At 38.3% G+C, this 23,378-nt stretch overlaps 1 protein-coding gene across 2 annotated transcripts in view; it reads right to left on the bottom strand.

Moving 5' to 3' along the window:
- Positions 1 to 23,378, bottom strand: part of LOC127046695 (uncharacterized) — a 100,672-nt gene that overhangs the window by 64,334 nt on the left and 12,960 nt on the right. For both annotated transcript variants that reach the window (XM_050944133.1, XM_050944134.1), the window contains exons 3-7: positions 23,042 to 23,156; positions 18,260 to 18,339; positions 13,979 to 14,104; positions 10,974 to 11,035; positions 9,542 to 9,692 (exon numbers count right to left, since the gene is read on the bottom strand). In XM_050944133.1, the coding sequence (XP_050800090.1) occupies positions 9,542 to 9,692; positions 10,974 to 11,035; positions 13,979 to 14,104; positions 18,260 to 18,339; positions 23,042 to 23,156 (534 nt within the window). The remainder of the gene's footprint in view (positions 1 to 9,541; positions 9,693 to 10,973; positions 11,036 to 13,978; positions 14,105 to 18,259; positions 18,340 to 23,041; positions 23,157 to 23,378) is intronic.

Consider the following 23,378-nt stretch of genomic DNA (forward strand, 5'->3'; position numbering starts at 1 on the left):
AGGAGGACAAACTTCTTTGTAGAGAAAACTATATGCATAAAAATATAGCTATATTTGCTATTGTTATTGTTGTAAAGTTTTTAAAAACACTATGATAAAAGTAAGTCCAACTAAAGCTTAAGGCAAATTAGCAATTTCCTCTAGGATATGTCAGGCTTTGCGTAAAGAACAGTTCACTCTCAGTCATACTCTGCTTAGTTCCCAGAATCAGATCATAATGTTCATGTCATCTTTATGCCTGCATATATATACCTGCCCCTGGAAATTTCCACTACATGCATCTGATGAAGTGGGTATTCACCCACGAAAGCTCATGCTCATGCTCCAAAATGTCTGTTAGTCTATAAGGTGCCACAGGATTCTTTGCTGCTTTTACATGTCATCTTTATTCACTACCAAAGCCATGTCTTTGATGTCAGCTCATTAGTTCTGCACTGCTTGAGCCTGTTCAACAAGACACAGTTTATCTGGACTAATACAAAAGAGTGTATTAAAATCTCAATAATAAACTCATGATTTTAAATATATTTTTTCTCGGATTATACCTGTAGCCTTGTTCAAATAGATTTCAACTTCCCTCCTGAACGTGGCCTTGATAGTATCAAAGAATTTTATCTGAGCAGGGCCTTTTCTTGCTAAAAAGCTTCTAAAACTTGTGTTAAAAAAAATCCTGTTTCCCATGGTTTCACTTTATTTCTTTCCTTCCAGCTAAGACTCTTTCTTTTTCCTTGATCTCTTTTGTGTGTTTCAGGATGCAGCTCAAACTGACTCCTTCAGGATACGTAGGATTTGGGTGATTGATTTGTGACCTGTGCATGTGACTTGGCGAAGGGAGCATCTGAATAGAAAGCAAACCTTAGGGAACCTGAGCTGATTTTAGCATTCTAAACATGAGATAAAACAACCACCACCACCACCAAGGCATCTTAAAATGAAATTGCTCTATTACAAAGAAGAGTAATTTGATTTCCACTGTCAGAAGAATTGAACTTACAGGGGTTCAAGACTCCTTAAATAACAAACTTATTTCCCTTATTTGTGTATGATACACCATTATATAGCAATGCCCATAGCAACGCAACAATGGAACTGAGCTTCTGGATAAACTTTTATACAGCCCTGGGTGTGGCAAGAAAACAAAATAGGTCACTGCAATTTCTTTCCCTTTTCACTGACTTTTAAAAAAACTTATTTTGGCTTTCACCTCAACAGTGAGAAGTTCTCTGCTGTTAACAGACATTTCAAATCCTAATCTAATTGGCTACTTTAACCTCAATTGTCCATAGATATACAATATACAGCACTTCTAAAATAAAAGACAACTCAAACCCATGACCCCTTGGACATGTTCTGTATGCTTAGATGATGGATACACTACAGTCGGACTGACTGCATATGACTTGACTTGACTAAAAGTACACCACAGGATCCAGAGGAAACTGGACACAAGGGATCAAAATAAAGCCTTTTCTTTCTTTTTGTATGAGGGATAAGAGAAGATACAACTTTACGTAAAGAACACAGCTAATTAAATCTTTTGCAGACAGTGGCTTTAGGTGGTAAGACTGGCTCGCTAATCAAAGCTGAATGACATTCTGCTACAGAATCCAAAGAAATGAGATGCAGGATAACAGTTGGATTACATTACTGAATCAAGTGTTTTCTTCATCTCTTTGTCCCAACATAATCCTTTAGGGTTCATAAAACACAGGTCTATTTTTCCTTTCGGTTTTTATGCAAAAGTATTCTAAAATCCTATCTGTATTACTAATAAGATTTCTTCTGAGCTGTCTAGGGGCAGGAAGTATGTTCCTTTCTTTTTCTTTTCTTTAGTAGTAGGCGGAGTTTTTATGACAGAAATCCTGGCAGTCTGGACCTTTTTTTTTTTTAAACAGTCACCTGATATATGCCAAACAGAGTCTTACTGATTTAACCCTTTGGCATTAAGATTCATTGACATAGTTTCCAATGCTTTTTCTAGTTGTTGTGAACTTAAGTAACCAAGCACAGACTTCTAATAATTTCACAAAACTTCATTAGATCCTGAAGTCAACAGGAGCTGAGAGTACTCAGCATTTCACAGGAGTGAGCCAAAAATAGGCATCTATTTTACTTTTGCCATCATTGTTGATTACATAGAAAAAGAGATGTAAATAGCTCTCGTTAATAGTTAGCCTTTTTCTTTCAGTAGTTATAACTCAGTGGTTGTGACATCACATTAGAAACACTTGCGAGGTCACAAAGCCTTAATTGTGTCATTAGTCAATGATGCAGGTAGGAGGAACAAACTGTTTACAAAATGTAGAGCCTCTACTATCCACAAACAATTTTATGACCACAGCAACAGCTGTGCAAGAATACAGAAAGTTTCTAAGCTTGATAGGAATATATTTAGGGCCAAATCCTGAAATTGTTATTTAGTTTGTACTCAATCCAAACTGACATAACTCAATTGCCTAAATATAGATCAAACACAGAGTCCTCCAGATTTGACATAATATATTTTACTGTGTGCTTGAATGTTGAAGTGACATATGATAGTTCTAACTGAATTACTGATGTGCATAAATTCAGCTGTCCATGTTCATTCACTGAAAACCCTTTGCTTAATATATGATTCCAATTAGACTGAAAAGATATCCCAGCAAGGTCTTTCCCCCCAACACACCTTGTCTATAAAGTACAATGCGCATCTCTGGTGCTATATAAATAACAATCACAATCCCAATAAAAATTTAGAACATACACTTCAAAAAGTTAGTTCACAAAGGGTCAAGAACCTTCCATTTCACACCAGGAAAGCCATATTTCTTTCAGCGAAACAGCTCAGGGTCTTTCTGTGTGCCAAAAGCCATCATTTATCTATCAAACTCCCCTAACCTATACAGTCTAACTGAGAAGACAGCAACACAACACTTAATCAAAATCTTTCATCTTTTTTTAAATTAAACAATGGTTGTGGAAAAAAGAAATAAAAGTCCAAATGGGATTCTGCGTTAAGTACCAGAAGAGCCTTCATAGGATCGTTAGACTGATTTACTCCCTTTCATGCGTTGCAATACATGATGTACCTCATTCAAAACTGCACTAATATAAATGCCCTTTGACATATACAGTAGCTTCTCAAGCCTCTCCATTTGAGTCATACTTGTAAACATAGGGTCTGATCTCTCTCAGCACCAATTGTTTTCCTTGGAAGTTGAAGGAGCTCAGCACACTTCACCCTGAGTGCTCCAATACAAGTAAAGGGGACATAAATATTATACAAATGAAATGTTCATGGTGGAAGATAATATTAACCCTGAGCAAATGCAAATCATGATGCATCAATGTTAACTGAGAGATTCACTTACAGTCTGCTAAGTCAAGGAAATATGCAACTATTTAATGTAATCAGAGGATGTATAGGTATTACTATTACTTGACTATTTATTTTCAGACATTTCTACCTCACAGATAAAGATTTATTCCCCACAAAATTTTAGTCTCAGTATGTCTACACTGCAATTAGACACCTGCGGCTGGCCTGTGCCAGCTGGCTCATGGGGCTCAGGCTAAAAGGCTGTTTTATTGTGGGCAGACTTTCAGACTCGAGCTGCAACCCAAACTCTTAGACCCTCCAACCTCGCAGGGCCAGCTGCAGGTTTTTAATTGCAGGGTAGAAATCCACTAAGAGCTCATGTGAAGCTCTTTATAAAAAATAAACAAAGTTTTGCAAAGCTTTGTATCTGGTCATTTTTCAACTAGTTCTAAAGAGAAATCAAGGGAAAAGATACAAGCACACTAAATGAATCTGCTATTTTAAATATTCAGTCAACATTATATCAAATTCAGGTGCTCCAAGCAGCACCCTGTCTCCCAGTAAAGTTGTTTTAATACACCAAAACTGACTCGTGTACACTTAAACATAATCCAAACTACACACCATATTGGCAGGACAAGTACTGCATAGATTGATATCCAAGATGACGACTACAGATAAAAATATGAAGATGGCGCTGAGAACTGAAGCTAAAAGCAGGGCAGGATTTACAATTTGCAGGGACCTAACCTGTAGGGTTGGAAAAACTGACTGGAGAAATGCTTCCCACTCTTGCTGCCAAAGGGAGTCTGGGTCAGCCCATGAATTGTGAGTCCATAGAAAGCTACACATAGTTGTCTGTGCTTAGCACTAAATGACATCATTATTTCTGATGAGCCTGATTAGTAGGTATATCTATTCTTTGTTAGGATATTGGATGAAAAACTTCTTATATTAGGCTTTTCTTCTTTCTGTACTGAATAAGTCCTTAAATACATGATGTTTGTTAGTAAAAGCAAGCAATCCCTTGGGCCCACAGCCTTACCTGTAGGCTGTGGAGCAGCTCAGAATCTCCATAGCACTGTGCTATAAGGGTACTACTCCTCTGATCCACAGCATGCCCTCTCCCCTCACCAGAGACTGAAGAAGGCCACTGCCCATTTTACTGTAAACCTGTTCTATCAATATCAACTTGTCACTTGAACACTTGCAAACAATTCTCTTATGGCTGGTCTAGGTACAGTTTTTGTTTACTATAACTGTGTTGGTTTAGAAACCAATAAAGTGGTACAATCCCCTTATGTGAATGCAGTTATACCAGTGTAAAGGTGTTTATAGCCAGACAGTTTATTTCCATAAATGTATAGAAATAAGCATCTTTATGCTGGTATAATTGCATTTACAGTGGGGGGCGGGGGAGGTTCTACCATGATATTATATCATTTTCTAAACCCATATAGTTAAAATTAGTGTAGACTAGGCCTCAAAAAGAAAATGTTTTTGCCTCGGAAAAACAATGTAATTCCTCTTGCTAAAATCTGCAAAATAGACTGATTAAGACCTACACTGCTTTAATATTTGTAAAACCATATGCTACAGTATGGCTGAAATACATGGGAGTATGGAAATATACTGCACATCCTCTAAAACACTTTCCCACTTGTATTTGCCATGTGGAGTTGAAAAATCTTTCTAATATGTTTTCCAACTTTCCTTTCTAGAGTTTAGTTCCTGATGATATGCACACCAGAGATAACAAGATAAAACAAACACACAAAGAAAAAACCCAGAGTAGAAACTAAGCTGATTCCTGGCTAGTTGGTTAGTTTAGTTTACCTCATACAATACAACTGAAAGATTTTACAGAACGCACTGCTGGCTTCATCTAGAAATGCAAGCCCCTATGGCTACACAATAGTTATAAACATCAGACCATTCATGACAGCTGTTGCTTCTTTAAAAGAACAATACACTTAGTTCTTAGAACATTTGTTCAGCATCACTGAAACGCAACACTCAGCTACGTCTAATGGCCCACCTTTGTTTGTTTAAGGTGTAAGTATTTGTCTTGGAGTTCACCGTGGGAATGTGACATAAGCCGAGACACAGGCGTCTACAGCAGGTGACCTACAGCTTTGTTTGCCTCCCCAGTCACAGCCTTGAGTTTGTTCTTTTTTTTAGAAGTCTCTTTCTTTGTTAAACGTCTGGCATTTAGTTCATTCAGTGCTTTCTGTTGTTGTTGTTTTAACTATGTATCTATATGATTAGCTTTTGGATAAAAAAATATGCTGGATGAGTTATTTTACCTGAAGGAAATTTTGAGTGTGACTGGGATTCCTTTGTTTAAAGGATATAAAAATCCAGATATGAACTACTACTATTGATAACAGGAAACAGAATTTTCCATAGCTATCCAGGTCACCGGTTCAAATAAGGCCTTAGTCAGCAGTGAATGAAATGTAATCATATTTCTGTGGGGCAGCTCCTTACAAAGATTAACTAATTAATGCACAAAACACCTTTGGAAGTGATACCTACATATTATCCCCGTTACTCAGATGGAAAAACAGAAACATGATGGATGGGATCCAAGAAGGAATTTAGACATTGCAATGCTGAGCATCATGGTGCTTTACTTTTAGGCAACAAAAAACAAACCAAAACAACAAAAACCCACACACCACACAGGAACAACACTGTGATCCACAAAGCCAAGTTAGGTGCCTAGGCTCCCTGAACAATGAGCAGTGATATATAGGCACCTGAGAATGTAATCCACAAAAGCCAGTGCATTAGGCAGGGAGCCAGCAGCCAAAGGGAGGTGCTGAGGAGTTGGGTGTGTGCACTAACTAAGCCCTGCCCCTCTTCCAGAGATAGGCCCCTAAGTCTGGGCTGCAGGAAGGCACCTAGCTCTTCTTAATGATCCACAGATGGGAACCTGCCATCTAGAGTCAGGCAGCTCAGGTGCTTAAGATGTTTTTCATGGGACTGAATTGGGCACTCCACCACACAAAATGGTTGGAGAAGGTGAGTTTTGTGGCTCACAATGGAGCTAAACTGGGACTTTCATAGATCCCAACCAAAGGGACTTCCCTAAAGCCACAAAAAGCTCATTTCACTCTACAGTCATACAGGGTCAAATTCTACACTGAGCAAATGGATGCAGCTCAACGGGCTTTAAAGGTACTGCATTCATTCAGCCCATATTATTTATGGAGTAAGGACCGTAGCAATTAGCCCAGAGACAGTAACTTACAAAATGTATGGTACTTAACTACCAGTATCTTCTTGTTTACAGTGTGATCATGTAATTAGAACCATTGAGGACATTTGGATACAAATATCCATTATTAATGACATTTTGCTCAGGCTGTCTGTTTGAAACAGATGCCATTTCACCAATTTTTGTTCACACTCTTGTATGAGCATAAACTCAAGTACAATTTGCTTGGATCACTGAACGTAGGAGTCATGATGGTATCTGGAGCAAGAACATGGATAGCATATCAAGGTGAACTTAGAGACAGAGAGGGCACCTTGCAGAAACTAAGTTACCAAAGATAAGCATGACAGAATTTTCCTTTACGGAAACATTTCTTGAGTACTTACCCTATTGAAAAATTCCAAGCAGGATAATTTATAACCCAGACATGGACAAAGCACAAATAAAAGGCAATTATAACCCCAAAATTAAAAACCATCATCTCATTTTTTAAATCAGAGAATTAAAATAAATTATAAAGATGCTGACATCAGGAATAAAATTGTATTGGAAAATCTTTGCCTTTTTATTCTTTTTTGTTATAACTTTTCAAAGCATTTTAAAAATGTTTTTAAAATAGTACAGTAATAGTTTGTTGTTGTTTTTCAATATATCATACAAAGCTTCCATCATAAGCTATCATTGACTTGAATTACAATATTTTGTGAAACTGAAAAATTTCCCTCTGTTTTTTTATTGAGCATCTTGTCCAGTAACATTATAGTTACCCCTCTGCTTGGAGAAATTCCAAATGGAATTATGGAATGATATTGTCTTTTTCATAGTGGTTAAGAACATCTGGCAGGCCAAGGCGGAATTTAAATGTCCAAAATCAAACAGAGCATGTCAAAAGTCTCTTTTGTGTGTGAATATGGTGTATTCTGCAAACAAACTACCGAAATAAAAGGGATAACTGGTGCAAACAGGTAGGGCCACAATTACACTTTAACCACGAATTGCAAGTAAGGGCATAGAATCATAGAAGATTAGGGTTGGAAGAGACCTCAGGAGGTCATTCAGTCCAACCCTCTGCTCAAAGCAGGACCATCCCCAACTAAATCATCTGAGCCAGGGCTCTGTCAAGCCGGGCCTTAAAACCCTCTAAGGATGGAGAGTCTACCATCTTCCTAGGTAACCCATTCCAGTTCTTCACCACCCTCCTAGTGAAACAGGTTTTCCTAATGTCCAACTTAGACCTCCCTCACTGCAACTTCAGATCATTGCTCCTTGTTCCACCATCTACCACCACTGAAAACAGCCGAGCTCCATTCTCTTTGGAACCCCCCTTCAAGTAGTTGAAGGCTGCTATCAAATCCCCCCTCACTCTTCTCTTCTACAGACTAAATAAGCCCAGCTCCCTCGGCGTCTCCTCATAAGTCATGTGCCCCAGTCACCTAATCATTTCCGTTGCCCTTTGCTGGCCTCTCCCCAATTTGTCCACATCCTTTCTGTAGCAGGGGGCCCAAAACTGGACACAATACTCCAGATGTGGCCTCACCAGTGCCAAATAGATCTTCCCTCGATCTGCTGGCAATGCTGCTACTAATGCAGCCCAATATGCCATTAGCCTTCTTGGCAACAAGGGCACACCGTTAACTCATATCCAGCTTCTCATCCACTGTAATCCCCAGGTCCTTTTCTGCAGAACTACCACTTAACCAGTCGGTTCCCAGCCTGCAGCAGTGCCTGGGATTCTTCCATCCTAAGAACAGGACTCTGCACTTGTCCTTGTTGAACCTCATCAGATTTCTTCTGGGCTCAATCCTCCAATTTGTCTAGGTCATTCTGCACCCTATCCCTACCTTCCAGCATATCTACCTCTTTCCCAAGCTTAATATCATTCGCGAACCTAATAAGGGTGCAATCCATCCCATCCTCCAGATCATTAATGAAGATGTTGAACAAAACTGGCCCCAAGACCAATCCCTGGGGCACTCCGCTTGATACCGGCTGCCAACTAGACATCGAGCCGTTGATCACTACCTGTTGAGCCCGACAATCTAGCCAGCTTTCTATCCACCTTATAGTCCATTAATCCAATCCATACTACTTTAACTTGCTGGAAAGAATACTGTAGGAGACCATATTAAAAGCTTTGCTAAAGTCAAGGGATACCATGTCCACCACATTCCCCATATCCACAGAGCCAGTATCTCATTACAGAAGTCAATCAGGTTGGTCAGGCATGACTTCCCCTTGGTGAATCCATGTTGACTGTTCCTGATCACCTTTCTCTCCTCCTGCTGCTTCAAAATGGATTCCTTGAGGATCTGTTCAATTATTTTTCTGGGGAACTTGTTTGGGTTGTTCCAATTCAGGGTTTTGGTTTAATATCCAATCTCTAATTTCAATGTACATATTCAGTGAATGAGTCTGTTTTTTTCAGGAAAAGATGCCATTTTGATGACACTTCAAAGCAAGGATTCAATGTAATTCAAAGTACAGTAGGACTGAGAGACAGCAGCACCATTAGAAAGCAATTTGAATCAATTCTAAATTATCAAGTTTTTTAAACAACTGATTTAACTTAGCAATTGATTTAATCATTGTTAAATCAAACTATTTTCTTTTCAATTGTAGATCTTAATTTATAACTCCAAAGTTTCCTAATTTCCAGTGCCTTCATAGTTTTCTTTACACTTGTAAATTTATAGTTTGCAACGTAGCATGATGAAGCTGAAGCCAATTCTTTCAATTCAACTTTGTAGGAAACAGACATCTTCCAAACTGATTGGTAATTATTCATTTTTTTTATTTTAAACATTTTAATATACATTTTTAGTGATTCACTCCTCTATGTAGTTCAACACAGGAATGTCTGTTCCTGCTGCTATTCCTGTTGCCTATATCTTGAATCCTAGGATATTTTTGATATTACACTAGAGATTTCCTTTATACTGGCATTCTTAGTTATCTTGGAGACCTTCCTTTCTTTCTGCTTACTGACCATTACTAGCTAGGTATTTTAATGTACTTACAAAAGGACTCATCCCTCGCAAGCTGGTGGAAACGGTGGCAGACTTGAGCAACCTGAGAAAGCTCTTTATGGGAAAACAATGAGAAGATGCATAGCCACAGTTCATCAGGAAGAAGCAGCCAAACTGAGAGGTCACTCTCACATTTATTATCCTAAAAACAAATTAAAGTAACATGCTATTACAAGGAACAGCAGACAAATACAATGCATTCTCTAGTGGACAGCTAACTCCTGTCCATTCCAAATAGTAAAATAAACAAATCAGATTCAGGTACCAAAGAGAAGAACATTTTCTTCTGTTTCACTGGCAAGCAAAGCGAGAAGAGACTTTAATGCAAAGGGACAGTCTATTTCTCCTCTTCCATTTCCAATCTGAGGCATCAGAATGATGTATTACTTAATTTTAACCACCTGGATTTTGGGTTAGCTGGCCACAAAAATCTGGGGCTTAGCCGGCTGGTCAGAAGGATTGAGGATCTAGCATTCTGATCAGCCACATCCTTATTAGCCGGCTCACTTTATCAATACAACTCTCAGAATAATAATAATAATGATAACAATTCCAGATCTGGAATGTTTTGGTTCTGCTTAGCTCTCCCAAGCTGGAAACAGCCTGGAACACACTGAAGAAAGTGACCAACTACCCCTCATTTTTTAAGTGCTTCCTATGGTTTGCAGACATAGGGCCAGATAGTCCTCTATGTAGTAAAAGTACAGGAGACAGGAAAACTCAATGTATACAGTCTTATGACATTTGCACAGCATTGGCCTGTATGGGCAGAGATTTGGCTTTATATACCCACAAATTGCCTGCACAACAATGCTTTCTGGTACCACAGCCTTCATGATAACAGTTTCTGAAGAAAAAATGTTTCCCTTAGGAATGTACTAAACTTCACTGTGTTATTTTTATTTTAAAAAACATCTTGAGTTGTCATCCAAGGTAGCCATAGATGGGCTTCAATCCCCATCTCTTCCACAAATGTCTCCATCTGAATGCCAATAAAACTCTTTGCCTGCAGAATACAGAGTGTCTTTTTATTATCTAATAACTTAATTTTAAAAAAGAGTCTCATAAAAGCTCTCCAGTTCTCTTTTTCAAAATATAGCTATAAAAATATCATTTTGCTATTCATGCAGCAGATAAATCATTAATAGAAATTTGTTCACATTAGAAAACAGATTCAAATGACTGGATTAAACAAAGTACAATGACTTTTCTAAAAAAGGTTAATAAATACATCAAGCAGTTATTACTTTGATGAATTTGGCTCTGGGTTACTAAGGCCCAGTCCAGAAGGTGGAATATTTTGCGCCGGCAAGATCCTTTATTTGTAAAGTCTGGATTTGTGGTTAGTATGAAAAATAGATTTCTAAATTCTGAAACACCTGCATGTTCCATATACAGCTAGGGAGCTAATGCAGACACTTACCCAATTTACTGTTTCCTCAAAAGCTTGAAATGTACTTTTGCAAGGTTGCTTGGAGACAGTGCCTGGGTAAAAGAGAAATTATTCTGGAATCTCAGAGCTATGTGAAAGTCTGTTTGTTTGGTAATAGAGAGCAACATATGAGGAAAAGATGAAGCAATATTTCCATTTGGCCACACTGTAAATAATCAGAATTACAGAAATTATAGATGAAAAAGACCTGGTAAGGTATTTAGTTTACCTCTGGTTAGGGCAGGATTCTTCCCAATTGCCTTTAATGTAAAAGCAAACTAACAAACCCAGCAGCCGCATACAGAAAAAATATATTTGGTGGTTCTACGTATCAAGATCTTGCCAGTAGCACCAGATTTTCAAAAGTTGGCCTCCTTTTTTATGATTGCAAATTATGGGGGCAAGTAGTTGCAGGCATAATCTTGTGCCATAATTATTTGTGTGCACGCAATTATTTGGACACAAACATTGTCATACGTATGTCTGAGTACCTGACCTGCAAGAGCAATTAGATAGTTAGAAATCTATGCAACCTTAATGCAAGTATAAATAGAGTGACCAGATAGCAACTGTGAAAAAACGGGGCAGGGAGTGGAGGGAAATAGGCACCTATATAAGAAAAAGTCCCGAAAAACAGGACTGTCCCTTTAAAAATGGGACATCTGGTCACCCTAGGTATAAATAACTATGCTGACAGTTTTACAGGTCAAAAAAAAGGGTGGGGCGGGAGGGAGGGACGGGGACCGCTGAAGGCAGGAAGAAAATGCTGGTACTTAATCTCTAAAACTAGCCTAAACACAGAACTAGAATATAATATTCCCACATTAGTAGAAGGATAGATTACATGGCTTTAACAGGTCTTTTCTATCTCTAATATATCAGACATTCCAATGGAATAACATTTTTGACAAATATTCAAATCAAACTTTTTGCTGTCTTGGTGAGTGGTGCAATTATTAATTGAATTACATTATTTTTTTCTGTCACTACAGCTGCTAACAGACCAGTTGCATTATACTCGCTATACATTAAAAAATAATCAAACATTTGTCAGTCAAAAGGCCACTCCCTAGAAAGCCTTTTAATCTATACAATGTCATACACCTCCTAAATACATTATTAGCATCTTTCAGAAAAGCAAAAGTGGTTGAACACTGAAACTATAACGCCACTACCAGCACAGATACGCTGATTGTATTTGTACATAGAACACAATATCGTCAGATAGAGATTCAAATGGACCATAGCTGCAAGTATTCATTTCAAGAGAATATTAAGAGAGCAAATGCCTGCTATATTTCCATTTTAGACACAAGTTATGTAAATAGTTATGCACTCAACCAACACATAAATAGTTGCATGTCCTGGTTATTAGGGAGCACATTAATACAAGGTACCGATGCTCAACAATGAGTTGCAAGACAGAGCTTTATTGATCATATCTACACTAAATGAGCATTCACACAGCAATGAATAAATTCCCAAACTCTTGTCCCATCATTCAATGTACCACCTTGGATAGATTTTTTTGAAGGCAGATTCTCCTTTGGCTGGTCAGGAACTGGAAGGAGCTAACCCAGGGCATTATGAGCAGAGAAAACGGATTTGATTTATTCAGATGTCCTCACCTGGCTAAAAATTCAATAAAAATACTTCACTAAAACCACTCCTTATAATTATCTGCACAGATCATTGCTGTGTTTGTTAAATAATGTTCACAGCAGAAACAACATTCACCAAAACATGCAATTTTCTCTGCTACTTTGGATGAGCACAGGAAACAATCTTACTCTCAATTTTTCAGTTATAAATCTGTGGAATCGTAAATATCCCCAGGATATCTCTGTTCTGTTTGCATGTTACATACCCTTGTTCAGTTTTATGGATCTCTTGACTGACCTATTTACATTTCACTTGCCTTTAATTGAGGTCCATGCTGTTAGGCTCAGAAAAGTCTTTTAATACTCGCAAGAAATGCTCTTTTTGTATCCAGGAAATTCATTCTCTTGCATTTTTTTTAACATTTTAAAAGGTGTTTATTAAAACCACTGTCATAGAATGGGTTTCTGAAAAGTGACCACTTATTTTTAAAGGAAGGTGATCTGTTTATCCACTGCAAAACATTGATTTCTACCTAGCATTTCCCAAATCATTTTGTTCATTCAGGATGAAACGTAACCATGTTATATCAGGCTGTGATGTTGTTAAATCTTCCATGGTAGAGTCAGTCCTGACAATATTTATTGGAGGCCTCCAAATAAAGCCAAAATGTGTTGCAGGAAGCGGTACTGGCAATTTACAAGAAGCCATTCCCCTTCTAAATCGGGACTGTCCTAATGCCCAAACACACTGTAAAGAAGCATTGTGAGGCTAGCACTGATGTCTTGCAGATGAGATACAAACCCACAGTCCTGACTATTTTGGTTATTAAAGATCTCACCATTTTCACATGAGAGGAACTGCAATGAGAGTCAAGGGCTCTCAGTACCTCTCCAAAGGTGTTTGTTACCTTCCAGAATCAGTCCTCACACTAGATCTGATCAGAGAACATATACTTATTACGTAAAACAAAAGAAACCGAGGAAGTAATGGGCTTAGAAATTACAGTTGGGGGGTTAATTTAAAAAAAAATTGTTTGTGTCTTGCTGTTCTTCCCTATTAATTAAATTATCCCTATTTTAAATTATCTTCAAATTCTCTAATCTGCATTGTTCCAGTTTGACACTTTGAGCTACTGTTTCTTTTTAATTTTTAGGTCAGCATCTATTGATTATCACTCAGCTTTAGTTCTCTTGACAGAGTAAGCACCTGGAGAATGCAAAAGGAAGGTAGGTAAATGGGAAGGAAGGTCAAAAGTGATTAAAAAGAATATACTGAGTACACATGAACACAAAAATTACATGAAACAATTTACACATCATTCCTGTGCATATCCTAATAAAAACGTTATGGACTATTAACATGCTTAACAAGTATGTGCACACATTTTTACTTACAAGCATTAGCAGTCTTCACAAAAGCTACTGATGTGGCTTGATAATTAGGTGGTTTCTGCTGAGTTTTTGCAGATGTGGTAGGTTTTGGGAGAGGATGTGCCTTTATCTGTCTAGAATTGACACAACCTATAGAAAGAAGGAAAGTTTTGATAGTATTATAGAAGTAAGAGGTAGAAATTAACTATTAGATTATGAAATCCCCAATCCTAGTCCTCTACATGCCACAGGGATGCTACAGCTACAGGGCAAAATTCTCTGGTGGAACTCCCAATGACAGATATGGTAATTTCCTGCAATGTCCTAGAAAAATCTTATTGAATTAAGTTTACGTATCTTTGGAGTCCATTGTATTAAATGCAAAGGTTATCTATTATTGTGGACCTGGATGATCAAAGGACTATACTGAACAATGTGTCAGACAAGAATGATAGTTTTTGGACAATACAGATGAAGTCAATTTCCTGGAAAATATCTAGGGGGTGGTGCATGCAAATTCTCCACCCCAGGTTATGCAAACAGCTAGTCTTTTTAAGCTATGCTCTGAGGGGTGGGCTTTTGTCTGCTGATTACCTGTCACACGAGGTCAAGATCAAGGGCCCAAGCTGTATAAAGGAGACTGATCTACTCCAGCAGGTGCTTGTTTTGAGCTAAGGCTGTTCTGAACTGGTAACCACAGAAAAAATCCTATATGAAGTTTGAATGACTGAGTCCTACCAGAGCCTTTGTGATCTCTGGTAAACTGTAGATTCCTTATTGTTTCAATGTGTTTTCTCTGTAATACTTTCACCTGAAGAACAAATGTGCTTGCTTATAGCAAGCTGTGTAGTAACTTGTAACTATTGACAATTACATTGTTCATAGCCTTCTGAAAAGAAAGCAAAGCGCAGAACTGGCCTGTTTAGGCAGTCAAACTTGCTAAGAATATCAAAGTGTAGGCAGAGGTCTGTGCCTGGAAAACCGTGGTTCAGGAGGGAGAGAGATGTGGGTCTCTGCCCAAGAGAAGTGACAGCTGAGGAGCTGGGAGCCTAGAGTGGGATGAGCCCATGCCTCGAATACTGGATTAAGCAAAGTAATTGAACACATGCCTAATTTTAAGGAAACAAGTAGTCCTACTGAATTGAACCATGCTGACTAAAGACATTACATCACAATGCAAAGCACACCTCTTTGCACAGGCCATCCCCCAATAAAATAGCCTAAACATGGCCTCTCTGGCTTTCTTGGCCTCGCTGGCTCTCTTCACCCAAAGATGTTTCCCTAAAGCATTCAAAATAAGTAAAGCTAGTGGAAGGAAAATGGACAAATAGTCAGCTACTCTCTCTCTTTCCATCTAGGTTCTCAGTTGTACCCATCTTCAGAGTGTCTGAGTGCATGGCTAGTCTCTAGTCTTTGCCCAGATACTTCTGCATATTAAAAATATCTATATGATAGGCAAAGTGGAAATACATAACTGGATAGCTACTCAAAACAGGATGTGGGAGAATGGCAAACAAGAATGAGGGAATATAGACCTTTTGATCCCAAACCTGACAGCTTACTCCTCTATCACCTAAACTAAATCAGATAGTTATTAGTACATTGTACATTAGGTTGTAATTTGCTAGGAAAGGAAGAAGCCAAATTTAAATATCAGTCACTAGAAATATAGATTAAGAGTAGCACCATCTGAAACCTGATACTACAAAAAAAAAAACACACAGAGGGACTAGGAGAAATACAGTGAAATTTTAGACAAAATCTGTACATTCCCTATGGAAAGAAATACTACTATACTTCTTTATGAAACTGCTATTACTGAATCACTGTATGATGAGCTAAGAAAGGCAAACTGGCAACTGATTGAACTTCTTGAGCACTCATCCCTTCATGACTCTGAAACATTTCCAGTAGACACACATTTAGAGTAAATACAGACGTCTATTCAGAAATGGGCCTGCTGGGCATTTTTAGCATATTGCCAGCACATTTTCATTGTTAATGTGAGATGGATTTCTAGCACCATACCAGCTTATGTAACAGATCGAAATTGAAAGTCTAATTTGTGCGGTCATCATGAGGCTACCGTGGGTGAATACCCACTTCACCCACGAAAGCTCATGCTCCAAAACGTCTGTTAGTCTATAAGGTGCCACAGGATTCTTTGCTGCTTTTACAGATCCAGACTAACATGGCTACCCCTCTGATACTTGACATCATGAGGCTATGCACTCTATATACCAAAGTAAATTTTATGCAGATATCTACTGATAGGATCATGTCTCAATCAGTTTTCATGCAGACCAAGAGTCCAGCAAGCAGAACAACAGGTTATTTTTCTAAAAGATCTATTTTAGGAGTTATTTTGGAGAATTTCTATGGTTTGTGTTATACGGCAGGTCAGACTAGATGATCAGAATGGTCCCTCTTATGACCTTTGAATCTATGAACCTAAGAAAGAGCAGGAAGCAACTGGATGAGATCAGGGGAAAGAGGAATTTCTTCTTGCTCACCAGAAGAATGGAGTGGAGTGGGGTATTTATAACTCACCAATCAGCCCCAGAGAATCTTCTCTTACCTGGATTGGGCTGGCACCACTCACCCATCCACCCACCCATCAAATTTGCAAAAGGACCATTTTCCTCATGAGCCACTCTGGGCTTTATGCTAGTCACCCTTTTTTCCCTTTGAGACTGCGGATGGGTTGCCTTCCCCACAGCAAGTCTGGGACTCGGGAGTTAGGTTCTAACATTGTAACTTAGTACATAAAAACCCATGGAAGTTGTCCAGTTCAGATACTTCTTACGAAGGGATATAGTTATCAGAGAAAATGGACTGGAAAAGGATTTGAAAGAAAGCATTCATTAAGGGAGCTGAGGAACAGGAGGTTGGGGCTTCTACATCTGGCACAGCAGCGAGCCAACTCCTTCCTTTTAGAGCCCCCTTTTAGCTCAGACAATGGGTGGGCAGTGGGGTACCAGCACTGGCATGGCTAGGACCAGGTTGCAGATCATGTAGAAATGATTAAGGAATGATGATGTCCTGCACTGTAAAATTCATTGCCAGGTATTGCCAGATATTTTAAGAGAATAAACTTCCAACTTAATTAAACTATATCCATTGCCTCCTGTCTTCCAGCATGGTCAGACAAGGCTCTAGTTTGTATTCTTTGTTCATTTGTGCTCATCTCACTGATGTACAGGATCCTTGTGCTGAGTGATCATGCCAATAAATGGGATATGAATAACATGTTTTTAAAGTGAAATCTACAAACCAAAAAGCACAAATAAATCAGCTCATCGTGGATAGGGCCTTCAGCAAGAGTAAATGCTGAACTAATGAAGGGGTCTCCAAGAAGATGGACAATGTGGAGGAGGGCAGAGAATTACTGCATAGATGACATGCAAGGTATTACAGTAAGTTATCAACATTTTGATTTGCCTTCTAAATTCTTCTTCTCAGGTGAAACTCACGATGCTTAACACAGGGCCATGGAAAGCCTTGTGTGTGTGAGTCCAAAATAAAGAATAAGCAGGGATGCTCTAGATATGGTTATGGATATATTGAAACTACCAAAAATATCCACAAAGTCTGCTGCCACCCCTGCACACCCTGGAGTCAAGACCCATGGTGGCTCTCCCTACAGAATGGCAGGGGGTAAAGTATTGTAGGTGGTTGGTTAAGTGGTAGTAGTCAATGGACCCAATAACTGTGCAGATCCAGCATGCACAAGTCCTGCACAATGAGGCTGTAGCAAGCTATCTCTGCTACTAGACCACAGGATATACTAATGGACACGGACTGGCTGAGCAAGTGCTCCAAGTCCAGCCTCTTGGCTAGAAGGGAAAATTCCATCTCTGTCTCCATATTTGTCCAAAGCCTGTTTTCTTGGGCTTTGGTGATAGGCGTGGTGGGTACCCGAATTTCAGCCCCAGTGACTATTATCCATTTAACACATCACTTTTCTTACAAGGAAGAGGAGAAGATGAGAGAAAAAAAAAGATGGCAGTGGGGCTCTTTAAATTCCCATAGTAGCAGATCATTTCTCCCTTTATTTGGGTTTTTAATTAAAATATTAAAAATTAGAAATAGATTTGATCCCTTAGAATACTGTTACATGTGCTATTTCAGAAGAAAGATCAGGTTCTGCAGTCTACCTAAACTCCCCCCTCCCTCTCCACTATCAAAAGCTACATGCTATACATGCATCAAATCACTGATACATATTTTCATGATATTTAAACTACTAATTTTCTCTGGCATATTGTAGATGTGGTCACATTTACTGGTTATTGAGTCACATACCTGAAGGCTGAATATTTTGAGATATACTGACCATCTTCTTGCCTACATCAGCTGAGACTGGTCTTTGTACACATTGTGATCTAGATCGGGCAAACAAAAAATCGTTGGAATAGCATATTTCTTTATTTCCATTTGCCCATCATCAGAGGCTAATAATCTGATATTTCATACTATGGATTTACAAACGTAGTGCGTAGCTTTGGCACTACAGAACCCGTAAATTGGAGACAAACACGTAACTGAAATCGTACCACTACTGTTTTATTAAAAACTCACTAGACATATTTATTTACATATATAATATACAACATATGGGGAGAGAATAAATATTTGATAAGCTGCGGAGCTGTATGGAACCATGGTGATAGCCATGTGATAAATGTTATGAACCAATTAAATAGTTTGCAGAACCTATTACATATATCCAAGGAAGGTTCTACAAAAATTCTTTCACTTTACTTGTCTGGGTTTAGAAATTTTTTAGTGGCTCTTAAAAAAAACTCTATGCAGATTCTTCCCACTAAATTATTATTAGAATATCTGAGCCTTGTCATGTGTGAATTCATCCCTTTCACTATCAGACATTTCCATCACAAATTATTAATCAGATCAGCTCCAATATCACAGCATTCTTTTGGCTCATTTGGCAAATGAAGACAGAGAGCTTGTGTCAGATGTTCACACTTCTCGTGTGTGCACATGAACTCTGATAACATAAACCTTATTTCAAGAGGAGACTTTATTTAATTTCTCCTCATTAAGTTACTATAGAGCAAATTACCTCATATATACGGAATTATACCACAAGTGCTTATTGAATCATTTTTCCTTCAATGTTAGTATAAATTATTACTGCTTGCCCTTGTTAACTAACTGGGAAATATACAGAGAGTCACAGTGTATAAACAGAGTTGTTTTAAAGCATTAATGTTCATTTAGAAGTCAATTAGTAAATACACATTAATATGCAGATTTTAATAAAGCATTTGATATACTCTCTCAAGGCAGATTATACACAAAGTTTATTCAAATTTGTTTGGGTTTAGAGGAAAGTCACATGGAATGAAAACTGACTGAAGGAACAAAAACAAAGGGTAAAGATAAACAGCAAATTACTGAATGGAGGCAGGCATCAAGTGGGATCCAGGAGGGATCCAATATTTTGTCCTGTCGTATTTAAAATACTCTCTAATGATCCAGAAAAGGGAGTAAACTGAAATTAGTAAAATTATTTCTTTCAAGCAATTTGAATGTCTACAGGTATATGTAGGCACTTTGGGTGAAAAGAATTATGAACTTTATCATTTCATGATCACAGTGCATGATTCTAAGGAATGGTAGTAGGGAAAAGAGAATAAAGACAATGTACCTCAAGACGACAGACTTTAGCAAAATCAGAGAATTGTAGCTAAGATCCCACAGGAAGCAAGACTAAGGGGAAAAATAGTTCAAGAGAGCTTGCAGTTTTTTAAAGAGGCATTATTAAGGGCACAAAAGCAAACTATGCCAAAGCACAGGAAAAATAGGAAGCATGGGACAAGAGCACCTTGGCTTAACCAGGAGATCTTCAACAACTTGAAACTCAAAAATGAATCAAAGAAAGTGGAAACTAGGTCAAATTATGAAGTAGGACTATTTAAGAAAGAAAGTTTTTCCTAATGTCTAACTGTAAGTGCATTTAAGCACTGGAACAAATTGCCTAGAGAGGCTGTGGAATCTCCATCACTGGAGGTTTTTAAGAACATGTTAGACAAACAACTTTCAGGGATGGTCTAGATAATACTTAGTGCTGCCTCAGTGCAGGGAACTGAACTAGATGACCTATTAAGGTCCCTTCCAGTCCTACTTTTCTATGATTCACAGCTTGGGGTGAAATCTCCTTAAATAATCTCTCATACAAAATGGCTTGTTCATGAACCACCTTGGGGCAGCACCAGCAATAGCAGCTCCTATGTGCTCAGTTATGCTCATAAATGAGCTACTTTGAGGAAACATTTTAGAACTCCATTGACCAATAAAGATTCACTGACAAAAGTGGTGGGGGGGTTGAAGAAGAATGCATCATACTGGCCCTGTTTTAAACAGTCAGTTAACTAGGGTCCAGTCCTTCTCTCATGTCTAAAGAAACAATGGGGTACATACTTCACCCTACTCCACACAACCTCTGTTCAGATGCTGTGGAGGGAGGCCACTGCAGAATATTAGTTGCTGCTCCCTGATATTCAACCGTCCATCACCATTGCAAATTACAGCTTCATTGAAGCGCCTTTACCTTTCACTACTGGTGTAAGGTCCACCAGGGACCATAAGCCAATGGAGAATAGGGCACAGCAGAACTTCACTCTAGCATACCCCATCTCCATCCCACCAATCTCCCTGAATCTCTCCAATTCCCCCTTAGAGTTGGGTGGCATAGGGGTGGCAGAAACAGAAGGTGGTGGAGCCAGCTTTGCCAGCTTGCTGGCTGTGAAGAGTTCCTGTGTGCAAGAGGAGTTCTCCACTGGCCATTTCCAGCAACTTTAAGACTGCTTTGTGCAAAGTGGTTTTAGTAGATCACAGAATCCAGCCCAGTGGCTTCACAGAAAGCAGGGTCAGGCCCTTAACAAGGACAGAAATAATGCAAAACATGACAGAGGACGTGGGCAAGAGCACATGCACAGATTCTTACCACCAAAGAACAAATCAATTGAAAATAAGAAAAGAGGCCATTAGTAACTGAATCCAGATTAAAACAACTCTATCTTATTGATCACTGGTGCTAAGAAGTTTATTATGGAAAAAGCACAATTGGATTTTTACAAATAAAAAATGCCTTCCTACACAAACCAACCCAGAGCATCTGAATATTAACACAATCAATGTTTTCAGCTCTCTGCCATGAAATCATAAGAATTTAGCCCTCTTGAGTAGATGGATGAAGAAAATTACTTGGTGCAACTTCATGTTTGGCCTGAATTCTCCCCAATTCTACATACACTGACTTTTTCCACTGTTTAGATCTATGCTTTTTATAATACATTCACACCAATTCGGATAAGCTGTGAGTACTTGGGAAATGTTTTCTTCAGATAAGATTTATAAAACCTCTAGTTTAATTATATTATTTATCTTGCAAATTAATTTTTATATTTTCTTTTAAGAGAAATGATGATTACTATAAGCTGGACTCCACAAATGGGCCCAATCCTTTCAGTTACCCCACATGAACACAGAGGTTTGCCCATGTGAAACAATTTCCAAGGTCAGAGACTATGAAATGTTAATGAGACTTCCCCAGGCTATGATTTATCTAGTTACTATTGGTACTATCCATTGCAGGAAGCAATGAATCCGTTTAACGGTGTAATGGGTAAGACACAGAATTTGTTAAAACTGGAAATTTCACCAGAAAAATGGTAGGACAACCTTTTCAAACATGGGCGCCTAAATTTGGGTCCCTAAATTAATACAAGTATCACCTTTCAGACATACACAATACAACTAATAATTTGACTGACTAGATTGGAAATATGTAAATTTATCATCTTTTTGTTACTGCTCTGATTTCTTTGTTATTAGCTTTATAACAGACACTGGTGCAAATCCAGCACGGTGTTATTCCATTGAAGTCACCAGAATGAATTTAGCTTAGTAACAATAATGAAAAAGTTTTGCATTTCTATAGTGCCTTCCAGCCAGCAATTTAAAAGCATTTTGCTAATTCTAATGAATTAATACTCCCCTCTCCTGTGATGTAGGGAAATATTATCTCCAACTTAATTATGGGGAAAATGTTGAGCCTCCATTGGGCTCCAAATCCAGGAAGCAATGTCATTGGAGTGAGCTGCATCAAAGCAGCTCCCACAGCAAACCATGACCCTTGTGCTGCCACTGTCTACTTGGCTTCTAGGAATTAAAATTGCTGGGCAGTCAGAGAGAGGATCCTCAGGCTCATTCCACTTGATATGGATGGTGCCACTATAAGAGCTAACCCCGCCCTCTCCCCCCAATCAATTCTCTGCTCCTGCCAGATGCCATCTGAAGGCTGCTACCACCAGACTCTGCCATGTAGATATATTTTATGTGCCCGTTTTCCCTACTGCTTCTACTTATTCTTTTCTATTCAAAAGTATTCTGTAGTGAGTCCCCAGCATAGGGTTTGATTCTCATTTATGCCAAGGCTCCTTACCTTAAAGTAGGTGTAAATGTCATTTACACTGATTTTAAGCCCCTTTACACTGCTAAATTGGTTTAAAGCGGTCTTAGTATAAGGGATCATCAGACCATAATAATATTCTACTTAAGAGACAATAAAAATATTCCCATAACAGTTTTGTATTTTCCAACCCCTTTCTTTAACCATTTGCCATCTAATCGCTGACCTGAAGGAAAAGGGAAGCGCTATAAACAAATGTCTCTCACAGACATTATTGTGACTCCAAGGGATATTAACCATGTGGGGAGTAGACTTGTTCTTTCCCATTCAGCTGCCTTGAAAATCCCCACTGCTTGATTTGTTTCAGAAGCAGTTAGAGTTGTAGAAGAAAAATCTTGATTTTAATTCTTTGCCAAACTAGTGTCTCAATTCTGACTAACTTAATTTGACTAATCTGAGTTAAAATTAAAATGTTTAAAAATTAAATTGTAACTTTAGAACAACATACTGCAGAGCTAGAAAAAAATTGGCAAGTTTGATAAGATTAAGGATGTTGATGGGTAGACTGTAAGTATTAAAGCCCTAACTGGAGCATTTATTACAGATAATTTTTAGTAGATTGTAAGTTCAAAAAAAAGTAAGCAAACCTTGGCTTCAGTTCTCCATGTGTGTAAGAGGACCACGCAATGCTGGATTTCTCCCAATACCTCTTAGATCCAGTCAGTTTTGTCCTAATGCTTTTGGTTTCTGAGAGTTTCCTATCTAAAAATATGTAACACTAAATGTTACCAAACGTTTATATAATGAATTTATGATTTTTTTCAAAATCATAGGGAGCGATCTTACTCCACTATGAATAAATTCTGACACCAAAGTATAGTACTGTAGTTCCACTTTCTAAAGTACTTCACAAGAAACATTTCCTAAAAAACGTACATCATCTTTACTCATTGAGTCCCAAGAGCAGCCTAATCAGAGCTGTTT

Source organism: Gopherus flavomarginatus, chromosome 3, assembly GCF_025201925.1.
Source record: "Gopherus flavomarginatus isolate rGopFla2 chromosome 3, rGopFla2.mat.asm, whole genome shotgun sequence".
Taxonomy (NCBI): Eukaryota; Metazoa; Chordata; order Testudines; family Testudinidae; genus Gopherus; species Gopherus flavomarginatus.